Below are 23,824 nucleotides of genomic sequence, written 5' to 3'. Positions count from 1 at the left end.
ACAACAACACAAGTTCCTGGGGCACCTGGGTGGCTTAGTCTGTTAACTCTCCATCTTCTGCTCAAGTCATGATCCTGGGGTCCTGGAATCCAGCCCCACCTGGGGCTCCTTATTAAACGGGGAGCCTGCTTCTCCCTCTCCCTCTGCCCTTGTCTTCTGATTTTGTTCTCTCTCTCACTCTCAAATAAATAAATGAAATCTTTTTTTTTTTTTTAAATAAGTAAAACCTTTTTTAAAGCCCCAAAGTTTGGGTGCCTGGGTGGCTCAGTGGGTTAAAGCCTCTGCCTTCGGCTCCGGTCATGATGCGGGGGTTCTGGGATCAAGGCCCGCATCCAGCTCTCTGCTCAGCGGGGAGCCTGCTTCCTGCCTCTCTGCCTACTTGCCATCTCTCTGTCAAATAAATAAATAAAATCTTAAAAAAAAAAATAAAGCCCCAAAGTTCCTTTTGCCCCCACCCTCTATTACTTTACTGTGTTATTCCTCTTCGTGTTGCCACTTGACATTATACTAAGTATTTACCCCTTTATAAATAGTAGAGTGTTAGTCCCAAGAGGATTTTGCTTTTCCACTGCCCAAAACAGCCTAGGAAAAAAGGGTAGGCACTCAGATGCTTTTGCTAAGCACTCTAAGCACTCCAAGCATTATTCTAGCTTTATGCATTACCTGTTAAATTACCCTAAGGTTAGATTTACTGTCCACCTGTCATCGATGTGGTAGCTGAGGCACAGCTTCGTTACGTAACTGGCCCAAAGTCACACAGCTCATAAGCTGCTTAGCTAGCATGTAAGTAAACGCAGGAGTCTTCCTCTGGAATCCCTCAGCGCTCCTCAGCACTGGGTGCTCACGTTTGAGCCCCAAAGCCATTGGCCGGGACGTCAGGATGCCTAAGGGCGTGGTGGTGGGGAGTTGGCCTCTATGTTAAGTCCGGCGGTCCACCTGGCTTTCCGGTTTCCGCAAACCAGCACTCAGCTGTCACTAGCCTCTGAGAGCGCGTAGACGCGGCGCGCGGAGGCGCGATGTACCTCTGCTGGGGCACCAACCGCCCAGGACCTGTGCGCCAGAGGCCGGCCGGCCGTGGCGGTGCCGAGCTGCGACAGGCGGCCTCCGGGGAGCGCCACTCTCTGCTGCTGCTGAGCAACGGCGAAGTGCACTCGTGCGGGGACAACAGCCACGGCCAGCTGGGGCGGAGGGCGGTGCAGCGCCAGGTGCAGCCAAGTGAGTGCGGGACAAAGGTGCGGAGCGGGGGCCCAGGTAGATGGGGGTGCTGGGAGCCCAGTGTCCGCTGGGCCCCACGATACGGCCAAACGGTGCTCTACGCTGCCTGCGCTCAACTTTGTTAGTTTCATTTTCCAGAAGCGCAGTTTGTTTCGGTTTCCAGTTCGTCTTAAGAGCGTAACAGAAAGCGGAACCTAACGGGACAGCGTGGTCCCTCCCACTGAGCCTTTCTAGACCAATCCCTGCCAGAGCGAGTCTCTGCACTAGAGGGACCTTCCAAAAGTGGTTTCTGGGTGGCGCATCCCTAACTCTCTCAGAAATACCCCAGGGTATCTTTTTCTAAAATTAAAAAAAAAAAAAAAAGTATAATAGCATTTTTACCATTACTGATTATTATAGAAACACAGGAAAGAAATTGCCTATAATTCCACTACCCAAAGACAACTATAATATTTTGATGTATTTGCATTTTGGCTCTATTCTATATTTACTTTTATAAAAGCAAGTCATTATATAGTTCGCATACGCGGTGTTTATACAGCTCTATAAATTGCGCTGTTACAAAACATGATATCATGAACATATTGCTTTTTTATTACGTATTTTTTTGAAAACACATTTTAAATTGTTGCAAAACATTCCAGGCTTTGACAATACAAGTTAATTCTTCTTTGATGGACATTAGGTTTTCTCCTCTTTAGGGACTTCTATAAATAATACTGTGATTGCCATTATTTGACCAAATTTATGACTACTTACTTATTTTAGTATATGTGCTGCGGAAGCGAGCACTATGACTACTTACTTAAAATAAATACCAAGAGTTGTGTCTGGAAGGAAAAACTTCTCCTCTACCCTGTTAGTTCTTGTCCCAAAGGCCTGCAAACTAAGCAGACAAAGATTAAGGGAAAAAATATACAATTTTATTAATATTTTATGTGCACAGAAGTTCACAGGAAAAAAAAGGAAAACTCAAAAATGGTTAAATTCAAGGACTTATATTGCATTTTAGCAAAGAAAAGGGAGTTTGAGCTTCAGAGGATAATTAGTTGTGGGGAAGTAACTGGAAATATATGGGGGAGATTAGTGCCAGCTGTGATGGTAAGAGTTCCTCTTCTCTTTCTGGTATAGGAAAGGAAGGATACCTTTACAAGGGAAATTTATGCCCTACTTTTAGGTGTCTAAAGGGAGGGCAGAGAACTCTTCCTGCATCTGTTGATTTTTCAGTTGTCTTCAGCACAAAATAATCATTCTGTCAAAGTGGTATATTTTGGGGTGGCATATCCTGATCCCCTTTAGGTGGAGATGAGAGGCAACATGATACCTGATGCCCAGTTGTTCCCCAGGAATGTGGTACCAGTCTCTACCTTCATGAGTGTATGAATCTTTGGGACATTTCTTATTATGCCATAGTTGGAAAATAAATCATTGAAAAGGATAGGATCACAAAGGTTTAAAAAAAGAAAACTGAAGTATTAGCAAAAACTTTTCTAGTAGTGATATATTTCACTCAAAACTTCTAATAATTCAGAGACAAACACATTGGGAAAGCAGTTTAGATTAACTTGTAAGAATCATGCTGTAATGACCAGGTTTTCATTTGTGGGCACCTTTGACCCATGAAGGGCATATTACTGCATTCTTCCTTGTGAAAGGATCTGGCTTCTGCGTCTCACGTTCATGGGGAAGGCTCCCTGCTCACTTCTTCCTGAGAAGGGATTCACTATTCTTGCTGTTCAGGGCTGGGAAGTTGGAAAAGATGTCTATTCTCTGTCTCCCTTTGTTTTGCTACCATCATCATAGAGAAATCTTAGGCCAAGCCTCATAGTCCCTACAAGTTCCCCTCCTCCATGAAACTCATCCTTTTGAATGGCAAACATATTCCCACACAGACAGTGTAACGCACATTGAGCTTTTTTCCTTCACACCTTAAGTGTGATTATCAGGTCTTGATTTAAAATTCCATTGGGAAGGATGAGAAATCTGAGTGATCCTTCTTTTTGAAGAAAGTAAACTTGTTGTCTTAAACGTCTTGTTAAATTAATAATCTTCTGAGGTGTTTTGTTTGTTTTGTTTCTGTTCCTGAAGAACCAATCCAGGCATTGGAAACTCTACGTGTTGATCTTGTGAGCTGCGGAAAGGAACACTCTCTTGCTGTCTGTTACAAAGGAAGGGTCTTTGCATGGGGGGCTGGTTCTGAAGGGCAGCTGGGAATTGGAGAATTTAAGGAAATTAATCTTATACCTAGGTAAGTATTTCCACTCACTCATTCATTCATCTGTTATTTTTCAGTTTCATGGGCGAGGCACTATGCAAGATGTCAGGGTACAAAGATGACTATGACAAACACAATCCCTAGCTTCAATGATTATAGTATAGTGAGAGAATGAGGCAGAAAAAAACCTCTAACACCAATTATTGCTTAATTAAAGTCCTATGAAGGAGAAGGGCAGGGCATTTGAAATGAGAACCTGTGACCCTTTCTTTGATCTACATCTTATGTATTGGAAATAACTGTGAGGGCCCTCCCAGTAAATAAATAAATAAATAAAATAAACATAAAATATCAATAAAATAAAATTAATATTATTTTAAAGTAAAAGAATTACAGGGCGCCTGGGGGGCTCAGTGGGTTAAAACCTCTGCCTTCGGCTCAGGTCATGATCTCAGGGTCCTGGGATCGAGCCCCACATCGGGCTCTCTGCTTGTCAGGGAGCCTGCTTCCTCCTCTCTCTCTGCCTGCCTCTCTGCCTGCTTCTGATCTCTCGCTCTCTGTCAAATAAATAAATAAAATCTTAAAAAAAAATAAAGTAAAAGCATTACATAGAAGATACAGAAAGAAATCTTATCTGAACTTCCTTTCTGACTAAAGCAAGATCTCCTTGAAAAAAAGGCTACCATTGGGGCACCTGGGTGGCTCAGTGGGTTAAAGCCTCTGCCTTCGGCTCAGGTCATGATCTCAGGGTCCTGGGATCGAGCCCCACATCAGGCTCTCTGCTTGTCAGGGAGCCTGCTTCCTCCTCTCTGTCTGCCTGCCTCTCTGCCTACTTGTGATCTTTGTCTGTCAAATAAATAAATAAAATCTTTAAAAAAAAAAGAAAAAAAGACTGCCATTAACAGCTTGGAGTGAGTTTCTTTTGAATTCAGTTGCTGTGAAGACAGATTGCCCAATCAAATAAAAAAAACCTATGGAACCTTCCATACTCTCCTACTGAAGTCCTAAATCCCCTCCTTTGGCTGTTGATATATTTAAAGTGATTCCACAAATTTTCCATTACTGGGAGCTCCCCTGTGTACATTTAAATAAACCTTGTTTTTTTCTCCTGTTAATCTGTCTATTGTCAGTTAATTTGCATGTCCCCGTTCCCTATAGACTGGATCCAACCTGGAAGAGGAAGAGTTTTCCTCCCAACATAACCTTTTTGTTCTGTCTTAAGCCACTGGATCCTAATATTTTGTGTAGTAAGATGGAGGGAGAATCGTCTCCTCACAAACACCTTCCTAGGACAAACGATATGACAAGCAGTCTGAATTGTGTGTTCATGAATTACATGTTTAAGAATTTTTTAAAAGCATGATTTTTAATACTTGGAAGTTACTTTTTGTTACCTCTCTGGTTTTTAATTGTGTAAGAGAGTGTGTGGCTTTGGGGGACAAGCATTGAATTTGGAATGAAAAGACGAAGGTTTGAGTCTAGTTCTATAACATGATATCTATAACGTGATTCCCTAGACCAAAGCAGAACTCTGAGTTCTGTTAGGTTCAACCATATGAAATTGCAGATAGTAATGTTTTGATCCACAAAAATGGCAGTTTAGTAGGATTCAACCTAATGATTTCTTTATCGCATAGGGCTTAAATCAGGCGATATAAATAACAGTGTTCTATAAATTCTAAAGCCCTGTGTCATAAGTACATGAAGAAACTTTTTTTTAAGCCAATAAGTACAGAATAAAAGTTAGTACATTATATACTGCACTAAATGTCTAATAAATATCACTTCTGTATTATAACTGTTTGGATTCTGCTTGTACCTTTTTTTTTCCAAGATTTTATTTATTTATTTACTTGAGAGAGAGAGACAGAGAGACAGAGAGACAGAGAGCTTGAGAGGGGGAGGGTCAGAGGGAGAAGCAGACTCCCTGTCAAGCAGGTAACCCAGTGCAGGACTCACTGTGGGACTCTATCCCAGGACTCCAGGATCATGACCTAAGCCGAAGGCAGTCACTTAACCAGCTGAGTCACCCAGAAGTCCCTGCTCTATACCGTTATATGTGCTGATGTCATGTTTAAAATAGTTTGAGGACTTTGGAATAAGGGTACAACAGAAGAAATAAGAAAATAAAGTTATTTCTGGGGAAAATATGCCCAGGTTACCAAAAATCCTGAAAATGATGGATGTGTAAATGCAGACTTGTCGGTGTGACTGCTGTTTCAGACTAGTAACTCCTTAAAATTACTGAAGATTACATGCCAATCAGGAAAATTGCCATTACTGTGGTGTTTCCGAATACTGCCAAACTGCCTTACATATCTGCAGTCATCCAGAGACCCATTTATCCTATTGTAAAAAAACATTAAAATAGCCCAGTTTAAAAAGAAAAGAAAGGAAGAGAAAGTTATTTCCCTAAACCAAATATCTTACCTGGGATTGTTTTAATATCTGTAGTTCATTTGGTGAGCCACTCTAAAGAAAGATTAATAAATTTTGTATCATTTTTATTACAGGAAGATAAAAACTCTGACTGATATAAAAATTATACAAGTTTCCTGTGGACACCACCACTCCCTGGCATTATCAGAAGGTAAAAAAAAAAGGGGGGGGGGGCTTTTGGATCTTCTAAGTGTCATTACAAAGTAATTTTTTTTTAAAGATTTTATTTATTTGACAGAGAGAGACACAGTGAGAGAAGGAACACAAGCAAGGGGAGTGGGAGGGGGAAAAGCAGGCTTCCTGCCCAGCGGGGAGCCTGATGCTAAGCTGGATCCCAGGACTCTGGGATCATGAGCTGAGCCAAAGGCAGACGCTTAATGCTTAATGACTGAGCCACCTAGATGCCCCACAAAGTAATTTTTTTAAATATGAATTATGCCTGTTGATTTTTAATGTACTGGGGCTCATTTTAACGCATTTAGAAGTTTGTTGTGTTTTTTTTTTAAGATTTTATTTATTTATTTGACAGAGATCACAGGTAGGTAGAGAGACAGGCAGAGACAGAGGGGGAAGCAGGCTCCCTGCTGAGCAGAGAGCCCACCCAATGTGGGGCTTGATCCCAGGACCCTGAGACCACGACCTGACTCGAAGGCAGTGGCTTAACTCACTGAGCCACCCAGGCGCCCCTAGAAGTTTTTTTAACTCTTTAGATTTCATAAGCTGTATTGTTCTTCATTTTTTCTCCTATTCTTTGTGTTCATATTATACTCCAAGTAGTGCCTAATTCATATAAATGCCATAAAGGATCATCTCTGTTCACATGACCTGATCTGACTGTCACAGAATTTAGTAGTGGTTTTAGCTGGAACTTTGCCCTTTATGCTGAATGGTTGTATATACCAGCAAACCCAGGTAAACTAAGGTCCATTTGTCTTTTTTACTTAGATCAAAGAAAGTAAAGTCAAGATATTAAAATTATGACTTCACGTGTTTTTCTACTAATATCCCCATCCTTTGTCCAGTGTCAGTCAAAATGTTCCAATAGAGAGTATTGCAGAAGAAAGATTTTTCTCCTATCCTCTTTTTTTTAAAAGAAGATTATTTATTTATTTATTTGACAGACAGAGATCACAAGTTGGCAGAGAGGCAGGTGGAGAGAGAGAGGACGAAGCAGGCTCCCCACTGAACAGAGAGCCCGATGCGAGGCTCGATCCCAGGACTCTGGGATCATGACCTGAGCCGAAGGCAGAGGCTTAACCCACTGAGCCACCCAGGCACCCTCTCGTATCCTCTTTGGTTCAGTACCTGGGAGTTTGCGCATTTAAGTGACAAAAGATAGATTGACAAGAGAAAGACACACCGGTTTTATTATTTTAGTGTATGGAAGTTTACAGAAAAGAAGTGAAACTCAAGAAGTGTTTAGACTTGGGGGCTTATGAACCATTTTAATGAGGGAAGGACTTGGGCTTTGCAGGATGACCAATTGTAGGGAAATACATGGGAGGTGGAAATACATGGGAGAAACTAATAGAAGATAAGAGTTATTTTATTTAGGGTGATTTGTGAGGACTCATGTTAAGGCAGACTGTCCATCTCTGGTGATGGGTCACTGCCCCATCCCGGGTGCAGGAGAAGAGGACACCTTCAAACGGGAAATACATACTTTGCACTTGGGTGGATAAGAGGAGGGCAGAGAACTTTTCCCACATTTGTGGATTCTCAGTTGCCTTCAGCTCAAAATAATCCTTATGCCAGAGTGGCGTATTTTGGGGTGGCATATTGTGAGCGTCTTCCAGAGATACATAACATTTGCATATTCCCCAGGTGATGTCATATGCATAATGGCAGCTGCACGACAGAGGCTCCAGACATTGCTTGGTTGCCTTCTGTGCTCCAGCTACCATGGGAGATGCTTTACGTCTGGAATCTCATGAAATCACTTAACAAACACAGATGCTGCGCATCATTGGTACCCTCATTTTAGAAATGAGAAATTGGGCTCAGAGACTTTCTGTGATTTGCCTAAGGTCACACACTAAGAAATAGGAGTGGGATTTGAACCTGAATCTGTTTACATCTCAACCCTAAGCAGTTAACCATGGTACCATGCAGGCCATGAGACCACAGTGTAATACTGTGGCTCTCAGAGAGAGATAAGGTCTGAGATGTGTCCTGGGGAACACTGGTGACCCAGGGCTTGTGAGCTGTGGAGAGAATTATCCTTTTATTGGGTAAGATGGCAAATTCCTAAAGGGTTCTATATGACTTTTTTTTTTTTAAGGAGCACTCTGGCTGCATTGGAAAACAGACAAATGTGGACACGGGGAGCCTAGTGAGCGATTATTGTAAACTTCCAGGAGAAATGTAACGGTGGCTTGGTGGCTAAGGTAGTTAACAGTGGAGAGGTGAGAAGTGGTCAGTTTCGACACATTTTAAAGATAGAGACTTCAGGATTTGCTAGGGTGAAGGGTGTAAAAGAAAGAAGGGAGCTGAGGATGATTTCAAGATTTCTGGTCTGAGCAGCTGACGGAACAGAGTTGTTCTCAGCTGGAGGGAGAAGAGGAGTGGATGTTGTTGGAAGGGACTTTTGAAGGTGTTCGTGACCATCCTCCTTGCTCTTAGTCAGAATACTCTAACCTCCTTTATCCCTGTCGTAGTTATTAAAGACTTGTAGAATGAGGGTGGCAGTTTCTACTTGAATTTGGTATTCCAGTGTGTTGGCTGTTCTCAATTTCTCTGCTTTCTCTTTGTAGACGGCCAGCTGTTCTCCTGGGGAAGTAACAGCCATGGGCAGCTGGGCCTGGGGAAGGAGTGCCCCTCCCAAGCCAGCCCACAGAGGGTGCGCTCCCTGGACGGCATCCCCCTCACTCAGGTGGCTGCAGGTGGGGTGCACAGCTTCGCCCTGTCTCTCTCGGGGGCTTCGTTTGGTTGGGGAAGCAACAGTGAAGGGCAGCTGGCCCTGTGCAAGAACCACATCCCAGGTAACAAGATAGTCTTCCTGTGGTAAATCAGTCTTTCTTTCCAGTTGTGGGACCAGCTCTGCAAAGGGGACTCTCAAGGATGAGAGCAGTGATTCCCGAACTTTGTGATACATGAGAATCCCCTGGGGAGCCATCTTGATTTTTGATGGCCACTGTAATGTATTACCACAAACTTGTGGTTTCAAACAACACAAATGTATTATCTTACAGTTCTGGTGGTCAGAAGTTTGATTCAGGTCTCATAGGGCTAAAATCAAGGAGTCAGCAGGGCTCAGTTCCTTTCTGGAGGCTTCGGGGCAGCCGGGTAGGGGATGCGTATGGGTGTTGCACCATTTTCTCGTCTTTTCCCCCTTCCAGTGTCCACCTCCATTCCTTGACTCATAGCCCCCCTTTTTCAAAGCCAGAAATGGCTGGTGAAATCTTCCTCAGGTCACATTACTCTCCCGGTGATTTTTCTGCATTCCCTCTTCCTCAGATAAAGGACCCTGGTGATCACATTGCGCCCACCCAGATAATCCAGGCTAACCTCCTTATTTTAAGGTCAACAGATTACAACTTTGATTCCATATTCATTAACTCCTCTTTGTCGTGTAACCTAACATAGCCACAACCTCTGGGAAAGGACACGGAGGACATCTTTGAAGCCCCTTATTTTGTCCACCGTAAGAGCATTTAAAAATCCCAGCACCCAAGTTAGACGCCATACCAAGTAAATCAGAAGGTCTGGGGATGGAAGTCAGGCATTGGTCATTATTAAAGATTCTGCCAGTTATGCCAATGTGCAGCCAAGCTTGCGAACCACTGGATTAGAAGATGCTGCAGGACCAACAACCGACAGCCCTTAAAAAAACTCACTGCGAAGTCTTCCCCACGAACCCTGTCCCTCTGTTCAGTTCTTTACATTTAGTTAATGTATACTCAGCCAGAACTTAATCTCATTTCGTTTGACTCTGTCAACATGAAGTTAAGTCCGCTTCTTTTCTCAATTATTATTGCATATTTGCAGAACACCTACTAGGTGACAGAAACGAATATAACATAATGGCAATATTATTGGGAATAAAGGTCTTAAAACTTAGCTTTCTAGGAGAATAGGCTGAGGCATTCCAGAAGATTACATCGTTTTCAGAAATAGATGCTAAAGGGGTGTTTTTCTTTCTTTTCCAGGCAGGGCCTTCCCTCTGTTCTATAATACTCCTGAGTGCTCAATTAAAAGATTATGTTAATGAATTATAAGATGATGAAAATATTAATAGATGTGACAGCTTATGAAATCTGAGCCTTAGCCTCTAGAGATTCTGCTTTCTTTCAGTGGTGCAACGCTCCAAGCCTCATTCAGTTGGTGCGCTAAAGAATCTAGGTGTGGTTTACATCAGCTGTGGTTATGAGCACACTGCCGTGCTTACCCAGGTAATCTAAAATGTTTTGCTATTTTTTTTTTAATTCCTGAGAAATGTTACCCCAAGGTACATGTCCTGTTATTGCAAGCAATCTGTGTTTCAATATCTCAACGTAACCATTCAACGTACAAATATCTAAAAAGGTGAAATTAACCAAATGTAAACCATGACATTTTCAAGATCATGTAACAGAAGCTAATTTCAGCTTTAGGAAATATTTTTAGATACCCACTAAATTAGATTAATGGGGTGCCTGAATGGTTCGATTGGTACAGCATGCAACTCTTGATCTTGGGGCTGTAAATTCGATCCCCGCATTGGGTGTAGAAAATGCTTAAAAATAAAATCTTAAAATTTTTAAAAAATGATTAATATAGGAGCTAATCCTTTTAGCAGTTATTCATTCATAATATAGTTCTACAGATGGAATTATTGTAGAGGTGACAAACTAATTTTTACAGCTTTCAAGAACCCAGATTATAGACTAGAAACTACTTTGTTCCATTTCTTGCTTGGCACAATTACCAGCCTGCTTTGTAAATGTTTGCCTCCTCTCCTTGTACTGGCCAAATAGTATATTCCAATGGGATGGATTCTCTCTATAGCCACAAGGAATATACTTGAAAACTATTTGTGTGGTTGAAATGTTTATTATTTTTTTAAGATTTTATTTATTTATTTGACAGAGATCACAAGTAGGCAGAGAGGCAGGCAGAGAGAGAGAAGGGGAAGCAGGTTCCCTGCTGAGCAGAGAGCCCGATGCAGGGCTCGATGCAGGGCTCGATCCCAGGACCCTGGGATCATGACCTGAGCTGAAGGCAGAGGCTTTAACCCATTGAGCCACGCAGGTGCCACTGAAATGTTTATTTAAAAACTAAATGAATAGAGGCATCTGGGTGGCTCAGTTGTTCAGCAACTGTCTTCAGTTCATGTCATGATCCCGGGGCCCTGGGATGGAGCGCCGCATCCGGCTCTCTGCTCAGTGGGGAGTCTGCTTCCTCCTCTCCTCTGCCTGCCTCTCTGCCTACTTGTGATCTCTGTCAAATAAATAAATAATATCTTTAAAAAATAAACAAATAAAATCTGAAATTAGTCTGATTCCTTCTTTTTCAAACAGACTGGGAAGGTGTTCACATTTGGAGGCAATAGCTATGGACAGCTGGGACACAGCCCTACTGCTGAGAAGGAAGGGCCACAGCTCGTTGAAGGAATTGATGGCCTGGTTTCACAGATAGATTGTGGAAGGTAATGGACTAGTTTTTTGTTTGTTTTTAGTGTGAGTAGAAGGTGTTACATTTTGTTACTTAGAAATGATTCCTCAGGGCACCCCTCTCGGTTCCCCTCCCTCTCTGGTTCAGTAAGCTTTGCTACTCATCCAAAAAAAATGACTCCTCAGCCATGTTATCAAACCTTAAAACCCCAAATATGTGACTACTCTTTTTATAAATCATTTTCCTTTCTGAAAATTTACTTCTTTCAAATACAGTTTGAGTTTTCTATTTTTGTCTAATTTATCCTAGGAATTTCATTTGTTTAATAAGAATTTATTGGAAGTCTACTGTGTATAGACCACATTACTAGGTGCTGGGGGTTGGGAGGAAAGTTATAAAAAATAGTGGTGGGGCGCCTGGGTGGCTCAGTTGTTAACCATCTGCCTTCAGCTCAGGTCATGATCCTGGTGTCCTGGAATCTACTGAGCCTGGGATATATTGTCCTGGGATATATTGAGCCCCATATCGGGTTCCCTGACTCAGCAGGGACTTGTGCTCTCTCTCACTCTGACAAATAAGAAACAAAGAAACAGAAATGGTAGAAGCTATAGTAAAGACCCATCAATAATATTCTATCTTTAAGGTTAGTAATAAGTTAATATTCACCTACCATTTGTTTAGTCACATCATTTGATACCCTCTCACCTTGACATTATGATAAGGTTATCTGGGTACTCAGTATAAGATAAATCTGTTACTTTGTGTTAGGAGACATCATCTTTCTCAAAAAGTGTGAGTCCCTTGGTCTTCATTATATTCTGTCTCTTGCAGTTACCATACTCTTGCATATGTCTACACCACTGGAAAGGTAGTGTCTTTCGGTCATGGACCATATTGCAAAAACAGCCCAACTCATCTGGAGGCTCCAACAGAAAACTTTACCTGCCTGATTTCTGCTGATGGTACGAGTTGTCCTACTAATTTATGATTTTGTTTTAATTGATGCCACCGGAGGAGAAAAATTATTTATCTTCTTTTCACAGAAGTACATAGATCTGTGGTTCTTTTTGTACTGTTATTTTTAATCTGTACAATATGCATTTTTTCTTATGCAGTGATTCCTGGAGTGTTTAGTAATTTTTTTCTAAAGATCAGGGTAATACAAAAAGATCCCAAGTTGATGGATTATCAGAAACCCTTTTATATATATATATATTTATTTTTATTTTTATTTTTTATTTTTTTTATTTGACAGAGAAATCACAACTAGGCAGAGAGGCAGGAGGAAGCAGGCAGAGAGGCAGGAGGAAGCAGGCTCCCCGCGGAGCAGAGAGCTCGATGTGGGGCTCGATCCCAGGACCCTGGGATCATGACCTGAGCCGAAGGCAGAGGCTTTAACCCACTGAGCCACCCAGGCGCCCCCCTTTTATATATTTAATCGAACCTCTTCTAGGTGTACCTGGCTGGCTCAGTGGGTAGAGTGAGTGACTCTTGATCTCAGGGTTGTGAGTTTGAGCCCCATGCTGGGTATAGAGATTGCTTAAAATCAAATCAAATACTAACAAACAAACAAAAAATCCCCCATCTAAAGCACATCACCCTGATTTCATTATGCAAGTGCATGAAAAATTAAATTTTAAGAATATACAACATATAACCTCATCAAAATTATCTTTTTATGGTGCTTGTAGTCCATATTCATCTAGAAGAATATAAATTGCCAATAAATAAGTAAATTTAGATGACTAATATATCAGATTTTGTTTTAAGGATTTTATTTATTTTAGAGAGAGAGAGCATGCACAAGAGCACTGGGCTGGGGGGTGGGAGGGAAGCAGAGGGAGAGGGACAAGCAGATTCCATGCAAAGCACAGAGCCCAATGTGGGGCTCAGTCCCATGACCCTGAGAACATGACCTGAGCTAAAATCAAGAGTCAGATGCTTAACTGACTGAGCCACCCAGGCGCCCCAATATATCAGGGTTAAAAGAGTATTTTTCAGAAATGAAATCTTGCCATTTGCAATGACATGAATGGAACTAGAGGGTATTATCCTAAGCAAAATAAGTTAACAGAGAGGGACAGTTATCATATGATCTCACTGATTTGAGGTATTTGAGAAACAAGACAGAGGATCATAGGGGAAGGGAGGGAAAAATGAAACAAGACAAAACCAGAGAGGGAGACAAACCATGAGAGACTCTTGGTCTCAGGAAACAAACTGAGGGTAGCTGGAAGGGCCGGGGTAGGAGGGATGGGGTGGTTGGATTATGGACACTGGGGAGGGTATGTGCCATGGTGAGTGCTGTGAATTGTGTAAGACTGATGATGCACAGACCTGTACCCCTGAAACAAACAATACATTGTATGTTAATTAAAAAAATTTTTAAGACTTTTTTTAGAGCAGTTTTAAGATTGTAACAAAAGATTTATTTTTTTACTTCTAAAAACAATAAACATGGATCCGTATTTTCTTTTAGACCTTGTGGATTTTGAAGTCAAACATATTTTTGCTGGAACACATGCCAATTTTGTGACAACTTGTCAGGTATTTATCATACTTTCTATTTCTTTTTAAAATATATTTTTTATTTTTTATGTTTTTTTTATTTTTATTTTTTTTAAAGATTTTATTTATTTATTTGAGAGAGAGAGAGATCACAAGTAGGCAGAGAGGCAGGCAGAGAGAGAGGAGGAAGCAGGCTCCCTGCGGAGCAGAGAGCCCGATGCGGGACTCGATCCCAGGACCCTGAGATCATGACCTGAGCCGAAGGCAGCGGCTTAATCCACTGAGCCACCCAGGCGCCCCTAAAATATATTTTTTAAAGATTTTTATTTATTTGTTTGTCAGAGGCGGGGTAGGGGGCGCACAAGCCGGGGGCAGCAGGCAGAGAGAGGCAGGCTCCCTGTTGAGCAAGGAGCCCTATGCAGTACTTGATCCCAGGGCCCTGGGATCATGACTTGAGCTGAAAGCAGATGCTTAACCAACTGAGCCACCCAGGCATCCCTTTTAAAAATATTCTTAAAGGGGCGCCTGGGTGGCTCAGTGTGTTAAGCCTCTGCCTTCAGCTCAGGTCATGATCTCTGGGTCCTGGAATCGAGCCCTGTGTTGGGCTCTCTGCTCAGCAGGGATCCTGCTTACCCCTCTCTCTCTGCCTGCCTCTGTACCTACTTGTGATCTCTGTCTGTCAAATAAATAAATGCAATCTTTAAAAAAAAATTCTTAAAAATGAACAAAAAACAAAAACAAATAAAAATCATTTCTTTCCATCTAGATTTCTCTTTTTTTAAAGAGGACACAAATGATGAGAAAGCAAAACAGCCTTATTGCTGATATGGAGAAAGTTTTAGTGATCTGGATAGAAGATCAAATATTCTCTTAAAACCAAAGTCTGATCCAAGGCAAGACCCTAATTCTCTTTAGTTATATAAAGGGGTACCTGGATGGCTCAGCCAGTTGAGCCTCTGTCTTTGGGTCAGATCATAGTCCTGGGGTCCTGGGATTGGGCCCCACGTTGAGCTCCCTGCTCAGTGGGGAGCCTGCTTCTCCCTCTCCTTCTGTCTGCAGCTACCCCTGCTTGTGTGCTCTATCTCTCTCTGTCAAATAAACAAAATCTTTTTTAAAAATTCAGTGATGTCTGAGAGAGATAACGAAGCTGCAGAAGAGAAGTTGGAAGCTAGCAGAGGTGGGTTCATGAGGTCAAGGAAGGAAGCCATCTCCATAATATCAAAGTGCAAGGTGAGGCGGCAAATGCTGATGGAGAAGCTGCAGCAAGTTATCCATAGGATCTAGCTAAGATGGGGGCACCTGGGTGGCTCAGTCAGTTAAGCATCCAACTCTTGATTTCAGCCCCGGTCATAATCTCGGGGTTGTGAGATTAAGCTCAGCTTTCAGTTTGCTTGAGATTCTCTCTCTCCCTTTGCCCCTTCCCCGGCTTGCATGCCTTCCCTTTCTCTCTCCCTATCGCTCTGTCTCTCTCATAAATAAAAATCTCAGAAGTAAATTTTTTAAAGATTTTATTTATTTTATTTGGCAGAGAGAGATACAGCGAGAGGGAGAACACAAGCAGGGGGAGTGGGAGAGGGAGAAGCAGGCTTCCTGTTGAGCAGGGAGCTGGATGTGGGGCTCGATCCCAGGACTCTGGGATCATGACCTGAGCCAAAGGCAGATGCTTTAACGACTGAGCCACCCAGGTGACCTACTAAATAAAATTTTAAAAACAACAAAAAATGTAGCTAAAATTATTAGTGAAGGTGGCTACCCTAAACAAGAACTTTTTTTTTTTTTTAAAGATTTTATTCATTTATTTGACAGGCAGAGATCACAAGCATGCAGAGAGGCAGGCAGAGGGAGAGAGAGGTGGAAGCAGGCTTCCCACTGAGCAGAGAGCCCGATGCGGGGCTCGATCTCAGGACTCCAGGATCATGACCTGAGCCGAAGGCAGAGGCTTTAACGCACTGAGCCACCAGGAGCCCCCTAAACAGGAACTTTTTAATGTGGATGAAACAGCCTTCTATTGAAAGAAGATGCCATCTAGGACTTTCATAGCTAGAGAGGAGAAGTCAGTGCATGGCTTCGGTGTTTCAATAGACAGTCTGAGTATCTTGTTAGGGGCGAAAGCAGCTGAGGACTTTAAGCTGAAGCCAGTGTCCACTTACCATCCTGAAAATCCTAGGGTCCTTAAGAATTATGCTAAATCTGCTCTGCTTGTGCTCTGTAAACGTAAAAAGAAACCTGGATGACAGCACCTGTTTATAACATGGTTTACAGAATATATTAAGCCCCCTGCTGAGATCTGCTTAAAAAAAAGTTTCCATTCAAAATGTTATTTTTCGGGGGCACCTGGGTGGCTCAGTGGGTTGAGCCTCTGCCTTCGGCTCAGGTCATGATCCCGGGGTCCTGGGATCGAGCCCCGCATCGGGCTCTCTGCTCAGCAAGGAGCCTGCTTCCCTCTCTGTCTCTGCCTGCCTCTCTGCCTACTTGTGATCTCTCTCTCTGTCAAATAAATAAAATCTTTAAAAAAATAAAAAAAATGTTATTGTTCGTTGACCATGCACCTGGTCACCCAAGAGCTCTGATGGAGATATATAACAAGATGAGTGTTGCTTTCATGCCTGTTAATGCAATGTCCATTCTGCAGCCCATTGATCAAGGAGTCATTTTGACTTGCAAGTTTTAGTATTTAAGAAATACACTTCCTAAGGCTGTAGCTGCCATAGATAATCATTCCTCTAATGGCTCTGGGCTAAGTTAGTTGAAAACCTCTGGGAAGGATTCACCATTCTAGATGCCATTAAGAACATCTGTGACCCATGGGAAGAGGTTAAAGGGCCAACATGAACAGGAGTTTGGAAAAGTTGATTCCAGTCCTCATAGACGATTTCGAGGGGTTCAAGACCTCCATGGAGGAAGTAACTGCAGATGTGGCAGAAATTTTAAGAGAACTAGAACGAGAAGTGGAGCCCGAAGATGTGACTGGATTGCTGCAGTCTCATGATAAAACTTGAATGGATGAGGAGTTGCTTCTTATGGGTGAACAAGGAAAGTACCTTCTTGAGATGGAATCTACCTGTGAAGGTGCTATGAAGACTGTTGAAATGACAACAAAGGACCTAGAATATTGTATAAACTTCATTTACAGAGCAGCAGCAGAGTTGGAGAGCACTGACTCCAGATTCTAAAGAAGTTCTGCTGTGGGTAAAGTACTTTCAAACAGCATTGCGTGGTACAGAGAGATTGTGAAAGGAAGTGCCCACTGATGTGGCAAATGTTAATGTTGTCTTATTTTAAGAAATTGCCACAGCCACCCCAGCCTTCAGCAACCTTAACCCTGACCAGCATCCTCAAGACAAGATTACAACTGTCATCAGCAGAAATACTCAGACTCTCAGTCTCACTGAGAGCTTAGACTAGCAGTTTTTAGCAATGAAGTATTTTTAAGATACACACATTGTTTACAGATGATGCTGTTGTACACTTGATAGGCTATGGTATTGTGTAAACATGACTTTTATATGCACCAGGAAACCAAAAAATTCATTTGACTTACTTTATTGCAACACTTGCTTTATTGTGGTGGTTTGGAACCAGACCCTCAATATCTCTGAGGTCTGCCAGTACATAGTTAACTTCCTAATTTGTACTTTTCTTTCTTTCTTTCTTCCTCCCTTTCCCTCCTTCCCTCTCTCTTTCTCCCTCCCTCCCTCCCTCCCTTCCTTCCTTCTTTCTTTTCTTAGAGAGATAGAGTGCACATGAGTTGGGGAGGGGGGCAGAAGGAGAGGGAGAGAAAGACTCTCAAGCAGACTCCACACTGAGCATGGAAGCTGAGGCAGGGCTCCATCTCACGACTCCGAGATCATGACCTGAGCCGAAATCAAGAGTCAGATGCTGAACTGGCTGAGCCACCCAGGTGCCCCGAATTTATACTTTTTTCTATTTTCAGGAATGTTTCAAACTTGACATCCATGTAGACTCTTGCCATATTCTCTGGGACAGAAAGTGATCAGAGGCAAAGGTTTCTGTGCTGCTGGGGAGAGTGAGGAGATTGTACCTGGTTGCTCTGTCACAGCTGTCTAGTCGGCAGTTGCCTCCTGTGTCTCAGGCTCTGCTCTTGGTGCTGGGGATAAAAGTGAGTAGTACAGAAAAGGCTGGTCTCATTCTTGGCATTTGGATTCTACAGGACAGGTGATAAATATGTAAATGCGAAATAGCAAGATTGTATTAAAGAGCAGTAAGTTTTCTGAAGCAAAGTGAGCCATGGGAGACTGATGGAGTGGACTTCTTTAGAAATGTCAGTCAGGGGGCACCCAAGTAGTTCAGTCGGTTAAACATCTGACTCTTGGTTTTGGTTCAGGTCATGATCTTGTGGGTCATGGGATCAAACCCCATGTTGGGCTCCCCTCTCAGCATGGAATCTGCTTGGAGATTCTCTCCCTCTGTTCCTCGCCCCACTCACATGCACTCTCCTTCTCTAAGATAAATGAATATGTTTAAAAAAAAAAAAAGAAATGTCAGTCAGGGAAGACATTTCAGAGGCTGGGAAGTGAGGTCTCAGACCTCAGCTGTGCTTAGATCCAAAGAAAGAATGTTCCAGGGGCGCCTAGGTGGCTCAGTTGTTTGAGCATCTGACTGTTGATTTTGGTTCAGGTCATGATCTCAGGGTTGTGAGATCGAGCCCCTCCACAAGCTCTGCACTCAGTGGGGAGTCTGCTGCTCTGCTCTCCTCTCCCTTCACCCTTCCCCTGCTTATACGCTCTCTCTAAAATAAATAAGCGAATCTTAAAAAAAAAAAAAAAAAAGAGTGCTCAGGTAAGCACACATAGAGAGGCCCTGTGGCAAGGATAAGTTTAGCATGTGTGAGGGACTGAGAGGGCCAGAAGGGCAGAACTGGTAGGAAAGGGTGAAGAGTTGTATGAGATGGAGGCAAGTAGGTGAGATGGGATCAGTGTGAGTAGTCCTCGGGGAGGGGATCTAAGCCTTAGCTGCGTGTCCAAATCTAGAGCTCAGGGAGGATGTCAGCACTGGAACATAGACATGGTAGTCATCTGTGTACAGGCAGTATTTAAAGCCAGGGTCTGGATGAAAGGTCACCTTGAGAGAGAGAGTAAAAATGAGAAGAGAAGGGGGACAGAATCCAGTCCTGAAAGACTTCTCCATTTAGAAGCCCAGCAGTGAAGAGGTGCCAGAAGAGAAATTGAGAAGGGCCAGTTTCTGAAGTAGGGGAAAACCAGGAGAAAGAGGCTCATCAAGAGAAGAGAAGAATGTATTTCCAGAAGGAGGAAGTGGCTAATCCTGTCACAGACTGCTGAGAGGTCAAGTAAAATGGGATGATTTTTGAGAATGATCCTGTTCAGGTGGAGAAAATGATGGTATATGAGAAAGAATGAATATTTGCAGAAGCAGTGTCCCACAATAGGAGAGGAGAGGCAGGATCGCATCTGTGTAGGATGTAGGGGCTTGAGCAGAAATATTTATTTTGTTCTAATAAGGAACAGTGGAAATGAGGGTGAGGTGATGGTGAAAAGGTGCCTGATGGCTTCAGTTTTCACAGTGACAAAGAGGGTAAGGCTCTCATCTGGGAGTGAGTGAGACAGGAGGAGTATTAACAGGTTTGGGAATAAAAGGAAGGTGTACAGCAGTTGTCTCAGAGAGTGAGAAGCAAATGTTGTGGGAAATTACTAAATTGTGTTGGGTGCCCATTTATGACAGTATGACTGTGAGTCATATCAGTCAGCACCATTGGGTGAATCTCTCCAGTGAATGGATTAGCTTCAGTTTTGCTTGGGTTCAAATTTGGAGTAATCCAGACTTGCTTTTAATCACAGATGGAATTTTGTTAGGTAAGTGCAATAGGACAGTGAGAGAGTAGGAAGTATTTGCAAGGAACTTATTATAGTGCTGACCATGGACTCTAAGCTGGGTAAGAATGAGAAGGTGATGAGTAATGAACAAACAGTAGGGTCACTGGATTGGCCGTCCTAATGGCCTTGAAGAATGTTGGAGTGGGTTCCACTCTAAAGTAAGTGTCTTAGTCTGCTCTGCCTGCTAACAAAACACTATAGACTAGGAGGCTTCTGAACAGCAGAAATTTATTTCTCACAGTGCTGGAGTCTGGGAAGTCCAAGATAGAGAAATCAGCATAGTCAGTGTTTGGTAAGGACATGCTTCCTTACTTACAGACGGCTGTCTTCTTGCTGTGTCTTCACATGGCGGAAGGGGCAAGAGAGCTTTCTGGGGCCTCTTAGCAGGGCACTAATCCCATTCATGAGACCTACTCACCTCCCGAAGGCCCCACCTCTTTATACCGTTGCATTGGGGTTAGAATTTCAACATATGAATCTGGGGGCGAGCACATTCAGTCCATAACATTCTCCCCCCCCCAAATATTCATGTCCTTCTTGCATGCAAAATACATTCATTCTGTTCTAACAGCCCCCAAAAGTCTTAATTCATTCCAGCACTAAAGAATGTTAGATTGGGAGTTTTACTTTAAGAGAATCAGAAAAGGTATCTCATGACCAAAGAAAAGAATGTTTCTTTTCTTTTTTTTTTTTTTTTTTAAGATTTTATTTATTTGGTGGATGGGAGGTGAGAAAGAGTATGAGTGGGGGTGGGAGAGGGCAAAGCAGACTCCCCACTAAGCAGTCCCCTCACCCCCCCCCCCCCCCACAATGCAGGGCTCGATCCCAGGACCCTGAGATCATGACCTGAGCTGAAGGCCACCCAAGCACCCCTGAGAATGTTTCTAATAGAAATTTTAGAAGGTGAAACAGTTAATGATGATTATAAAGCATGGGGTATGATCTAGATCTAGGGCAGTGGTTTTCAACTAGGAATGATTTTGGCCTGGAAACATTTGGCAACTCCTGGAGATGTTTTAGGTTGTAGTAACTGGAAAGGGGCAGGTGTGTTGTGGTGGCTGCCACCAGCATCTGGTGGGCAGAGGCCAGGGCAGCTGCTAAACATCCTACAATGCACAAGACCCCCGCAACAAATAATTATCTGACCCAAAATGTCAATAACATCCATCTTGAAACCCTGGTCCAGGACATGGGTAGTTGAGGTGGAACAGAGGAAAAGTATGGAGATGAGATCAAGACTTGAGTGATCTGGTGGGAAATAAATCATGTTTATTAGTTCTGTAGTTGCCAAGAATTACAGGAAGAATAACAAGCATGGCTGCGCCAAGGGAGACAGCAAGGTACTAAATTTTTCAGTGTTGAAGGGTAGTGACAAGGACGTTGGAGATGATTACTTCAGAGGAGCTGGGATTTTGAAGAGTAGAAGAAATGGTATATAAGTGCCAGTAGGGAGCACCTCATTGTCTTAAGTTTCCAGCCATGTGGGGAGAATAAAAGCTTTCTTGTGATTGAGCTAGAGGGAAAACGAGGGCTCAGAGCAGGAAGCTGAAGGGAACTTCAGAAGTCACGGTTACACATCTTTTTCTGGAAGTTTTTATTTTAGCATAAAATAAAAACGGTGGAGAGTTTTATGACTCTTGGAGTGGCTGGCTAGCTCAGTTTGTAGAGTATGTGACTCTTGATCTCAGGGTCTTGAGTTTAAGCCCCACGCGGGGCATAGATAGAAATTACTAAAAAAAAAATTTCCTGATTTATTACAAGTTCATTGGAGGCAGAGGTATAACATGGAGCAGAGCACTAATGCCTTTGGAAGACTATATTAAAACACAGGTTTTTCTTTCCATATAGTGATTTCGGATACCTCTCACCGAGCCATTTCCATTCAAGTATTGTATAGAACCATGGTTCTCAAAGTGTGGGCCCTACACCAGAGCAGCAGTATCACATGGGAATTTGCTAGATGTAAATTCTTTTTTTTTTTTAAGACTAATTAATTTATTTGACAGAGAGAGAAAGCACAAGCAGGGGGAGCAGCAGGCAGAGGGAAAGGAAGATACAGGCGCCTGCCAAGCAGGGAACCCAACATGGGGCTCGATCCCAGGATCCTGAGACCATGACCTGAGCTGAAGGCAGCCACTTAACCGACTGAGCTACCCAGGTGACCCTAGATGCAAATTCTTGAGCTCCAGCCCTAAATGAGAAACTGTGGGGATGGGCTCAGCAGTCTATGCTTTAGCAAAATCACTAGGTAATTCTGTTGCATGCCAAAATTTGAAAACCACTGATTGATTGATTGATTGATTTTTAAAAATTTTTAAAAGATTTTATTTATTTATTTGACAGACAGAGATCACAACTAGGCAGAGAGACAGGCAGAGAGAGAGAGGCAGAGAGAGAGGAAGGGAAGCAGGCTCCCAGCCAAGCAGAGAGCCCGATGCGGGGCTTGATCCCAGGACCCCGGAATCATGACCTGAGCCGAAGGCAGAGGCTTCAACCCACTGAGCCACCCAGGCCCCCCTGAAAACCACTGATTTAAAAGTAAAAATCTATGGGTGATTAGAGGGGAGAAAGAAACCAGTATTTATTGAATACCAACTATAGGGACACCTGGGTGGCTCAGTTGGTTAAGTGTTTTCCTTTGGTGAGGTCATGATCCTGGAGTCCCTGTTCAGTGGGGAGTCTGCTTCTCCTTTTCCCTCTGCTCCACCCCCTTCCCTCATCCCTTCACCCCCCCACCTCTGCTCATGCCCACTCTCTCTCTCAAATAAATAAAATCTTTTAAAAAAAATGAATACCGGGTGCCTGGGTGGCTCAGTGGGTTAAGCCTCTGCCTTCAGCTCAGGTCATGATCTCAGGGTCCTCGGATTGAGTCCCACATCAGGCTCTCTGCTCAGCAGGGAGCCTGCTTCCTCCTCTCTCTCTGTCTGCCTCTCTGCCTGCTTGTGATCTCTGTCTGTCAAATAAATAAATAAAATCTTTTAAAAAAAATGAACACCTTGGGGCGCCTGGGTGGCTCAGTGGTTTAAGCCACTGCCTTTGGCTCGGGTCATGATCTCAGGGTCCTGGGATCGAGCCTCGCATCGGGCTCTCTGCTGGGCGGGGAGCCTGCTTCCCTCTCACTCTCTCTGCCTGACTCTCTGCCTACTTGTGATCTCTGTCTCTCAAATAAATAAATAAAATCTTTAAAAAAATAAAAATAAAAATAAAAATAAAAAAAATGAACACCAACTATAATCCAAAGGCTTTGTATACCTAATATCATTTAATCTTAACAGGAGCCCAGAGAGGTAGGTATTATTATCTCTTTTTTTTTTATTGTGGTTAATCTATATAAATATTTTTAAACACAATAAAATATATATATAGTATACTTAATAAAATATATTGTATACTTAAGAATAGTTAAAATAGAGGGGCGCCTGGGTGGCTCAGTGGGTTAAAGCCTCTGCCTTCGGCTCAGGTCATGATCCCAGGGTCCTGGGATCGAGCCCCACATTGGGCTCTCTGCTCCGCGGGAAGTCTGCTTCCTCCTCTCTCTCTGCCTGCCTCTCTGCCTAGTTGTGATTTCTCTCTGTCAAATAAATAAAATATTAAAAAAAAGAATAGTTAAAATAGAAAATTTTATGATATATATGTACACACATACAATTTCGTGGCATTAACTGCATTCACAACATTGTGCAGCCATCACCACTATCCATCTCCAAAACTTTTTTTTTCCAAAACTTTTTTTTTATCACCCCATACAGAAACTCTGTAACCATTAAATAATAAGTCTCTATTTATGACCACCCCCCCCCCCCCAAGCTCTGGGTAATCTCTAATCTACTTTCTATGAAGTTGCCAATTTCATATAAGTGGCATCATACACTATTTGTCCTTTTTTTTTTTTTTTTTATTTGACAGAGATCACAAGTAGGCAGAGAGGCAGGCAGAGAGAGAGAGAGGGAAGCAGGCTCCCCGCTGAGCAGAGAGCCTGATGAGGGGCTCGATTCCAGAATCC

At 42.8% G+C, this 23,824-nt stretch overlaps 1 protein-coding gene across 2 annotated transcripts in view; it reads left to right on the top strand.

Moving 5' to 3' along the window:
* Positions 1–546: 546 nt before the first annotated feature.
* The window catches only part of HERC6 (HECT and RLD domain containing E3 ubiquitin protein ligase family member 6), a 61,246-nt gene continuing 37,968 nt past the window's right edge, over positions 547–23,824 (top strand). The window contains exons 1-8 of one of the 2 annotated variants that reach the window (XM_045998053.1): positions 547–1,215; positions 3,304–3,463; positions 5,944–6,020; positions 8,623–8,850; positions 10,163–10,260; positions 11,368–11,495; positions 12,293–12,423; positions 13,941–14,008. In XM_045998053.1, the coding sequence (XP_045854009.1) occupies positions 1,017–1,215; positions 3,304–3,463; positions 5,944–6,020; positions 8,623–8,850; positions 10,163–10,260; positions 11,368–11,495; positions 12,293–12,423; positions 13,941–14,008 (1,089 nt within the window). In that variant the 5' untranslated portion in view covers positions 547–1,016. The remainder of the gene's footprint in view (positions 1,216–3,303; positions 3,464–5,943; positions 6,021–8,622; positions 8,851–10,162; positions 10,261–11,367; positions 11,496–12,292; positions 12,424–13,940; positions 14,009–23,824) is intronic. The other variant, XM_045998052.1, reaches the window with a different exon arrangement.

The sequence above is a fragment of the Meles meles genome, chromosome 2 (genome assembly GCF_922984935.1).
Source record: "Meles meles chromosome 2, mMelMel3.1 paternal haplotype, whole genome shotgun sequence".
Taxonomy (NCBI): domain Eukaryota; kingdom Metazoa; phylum Chordata; class Mammalia; order Carnivora; family Mustelidae; genus Meles; species Meles meles.
The sequence above is the reverse complement of the archived record's forward strand: the minus strand, read 5'-3'. Positions and strand labels throughout refer to the sequence as shown.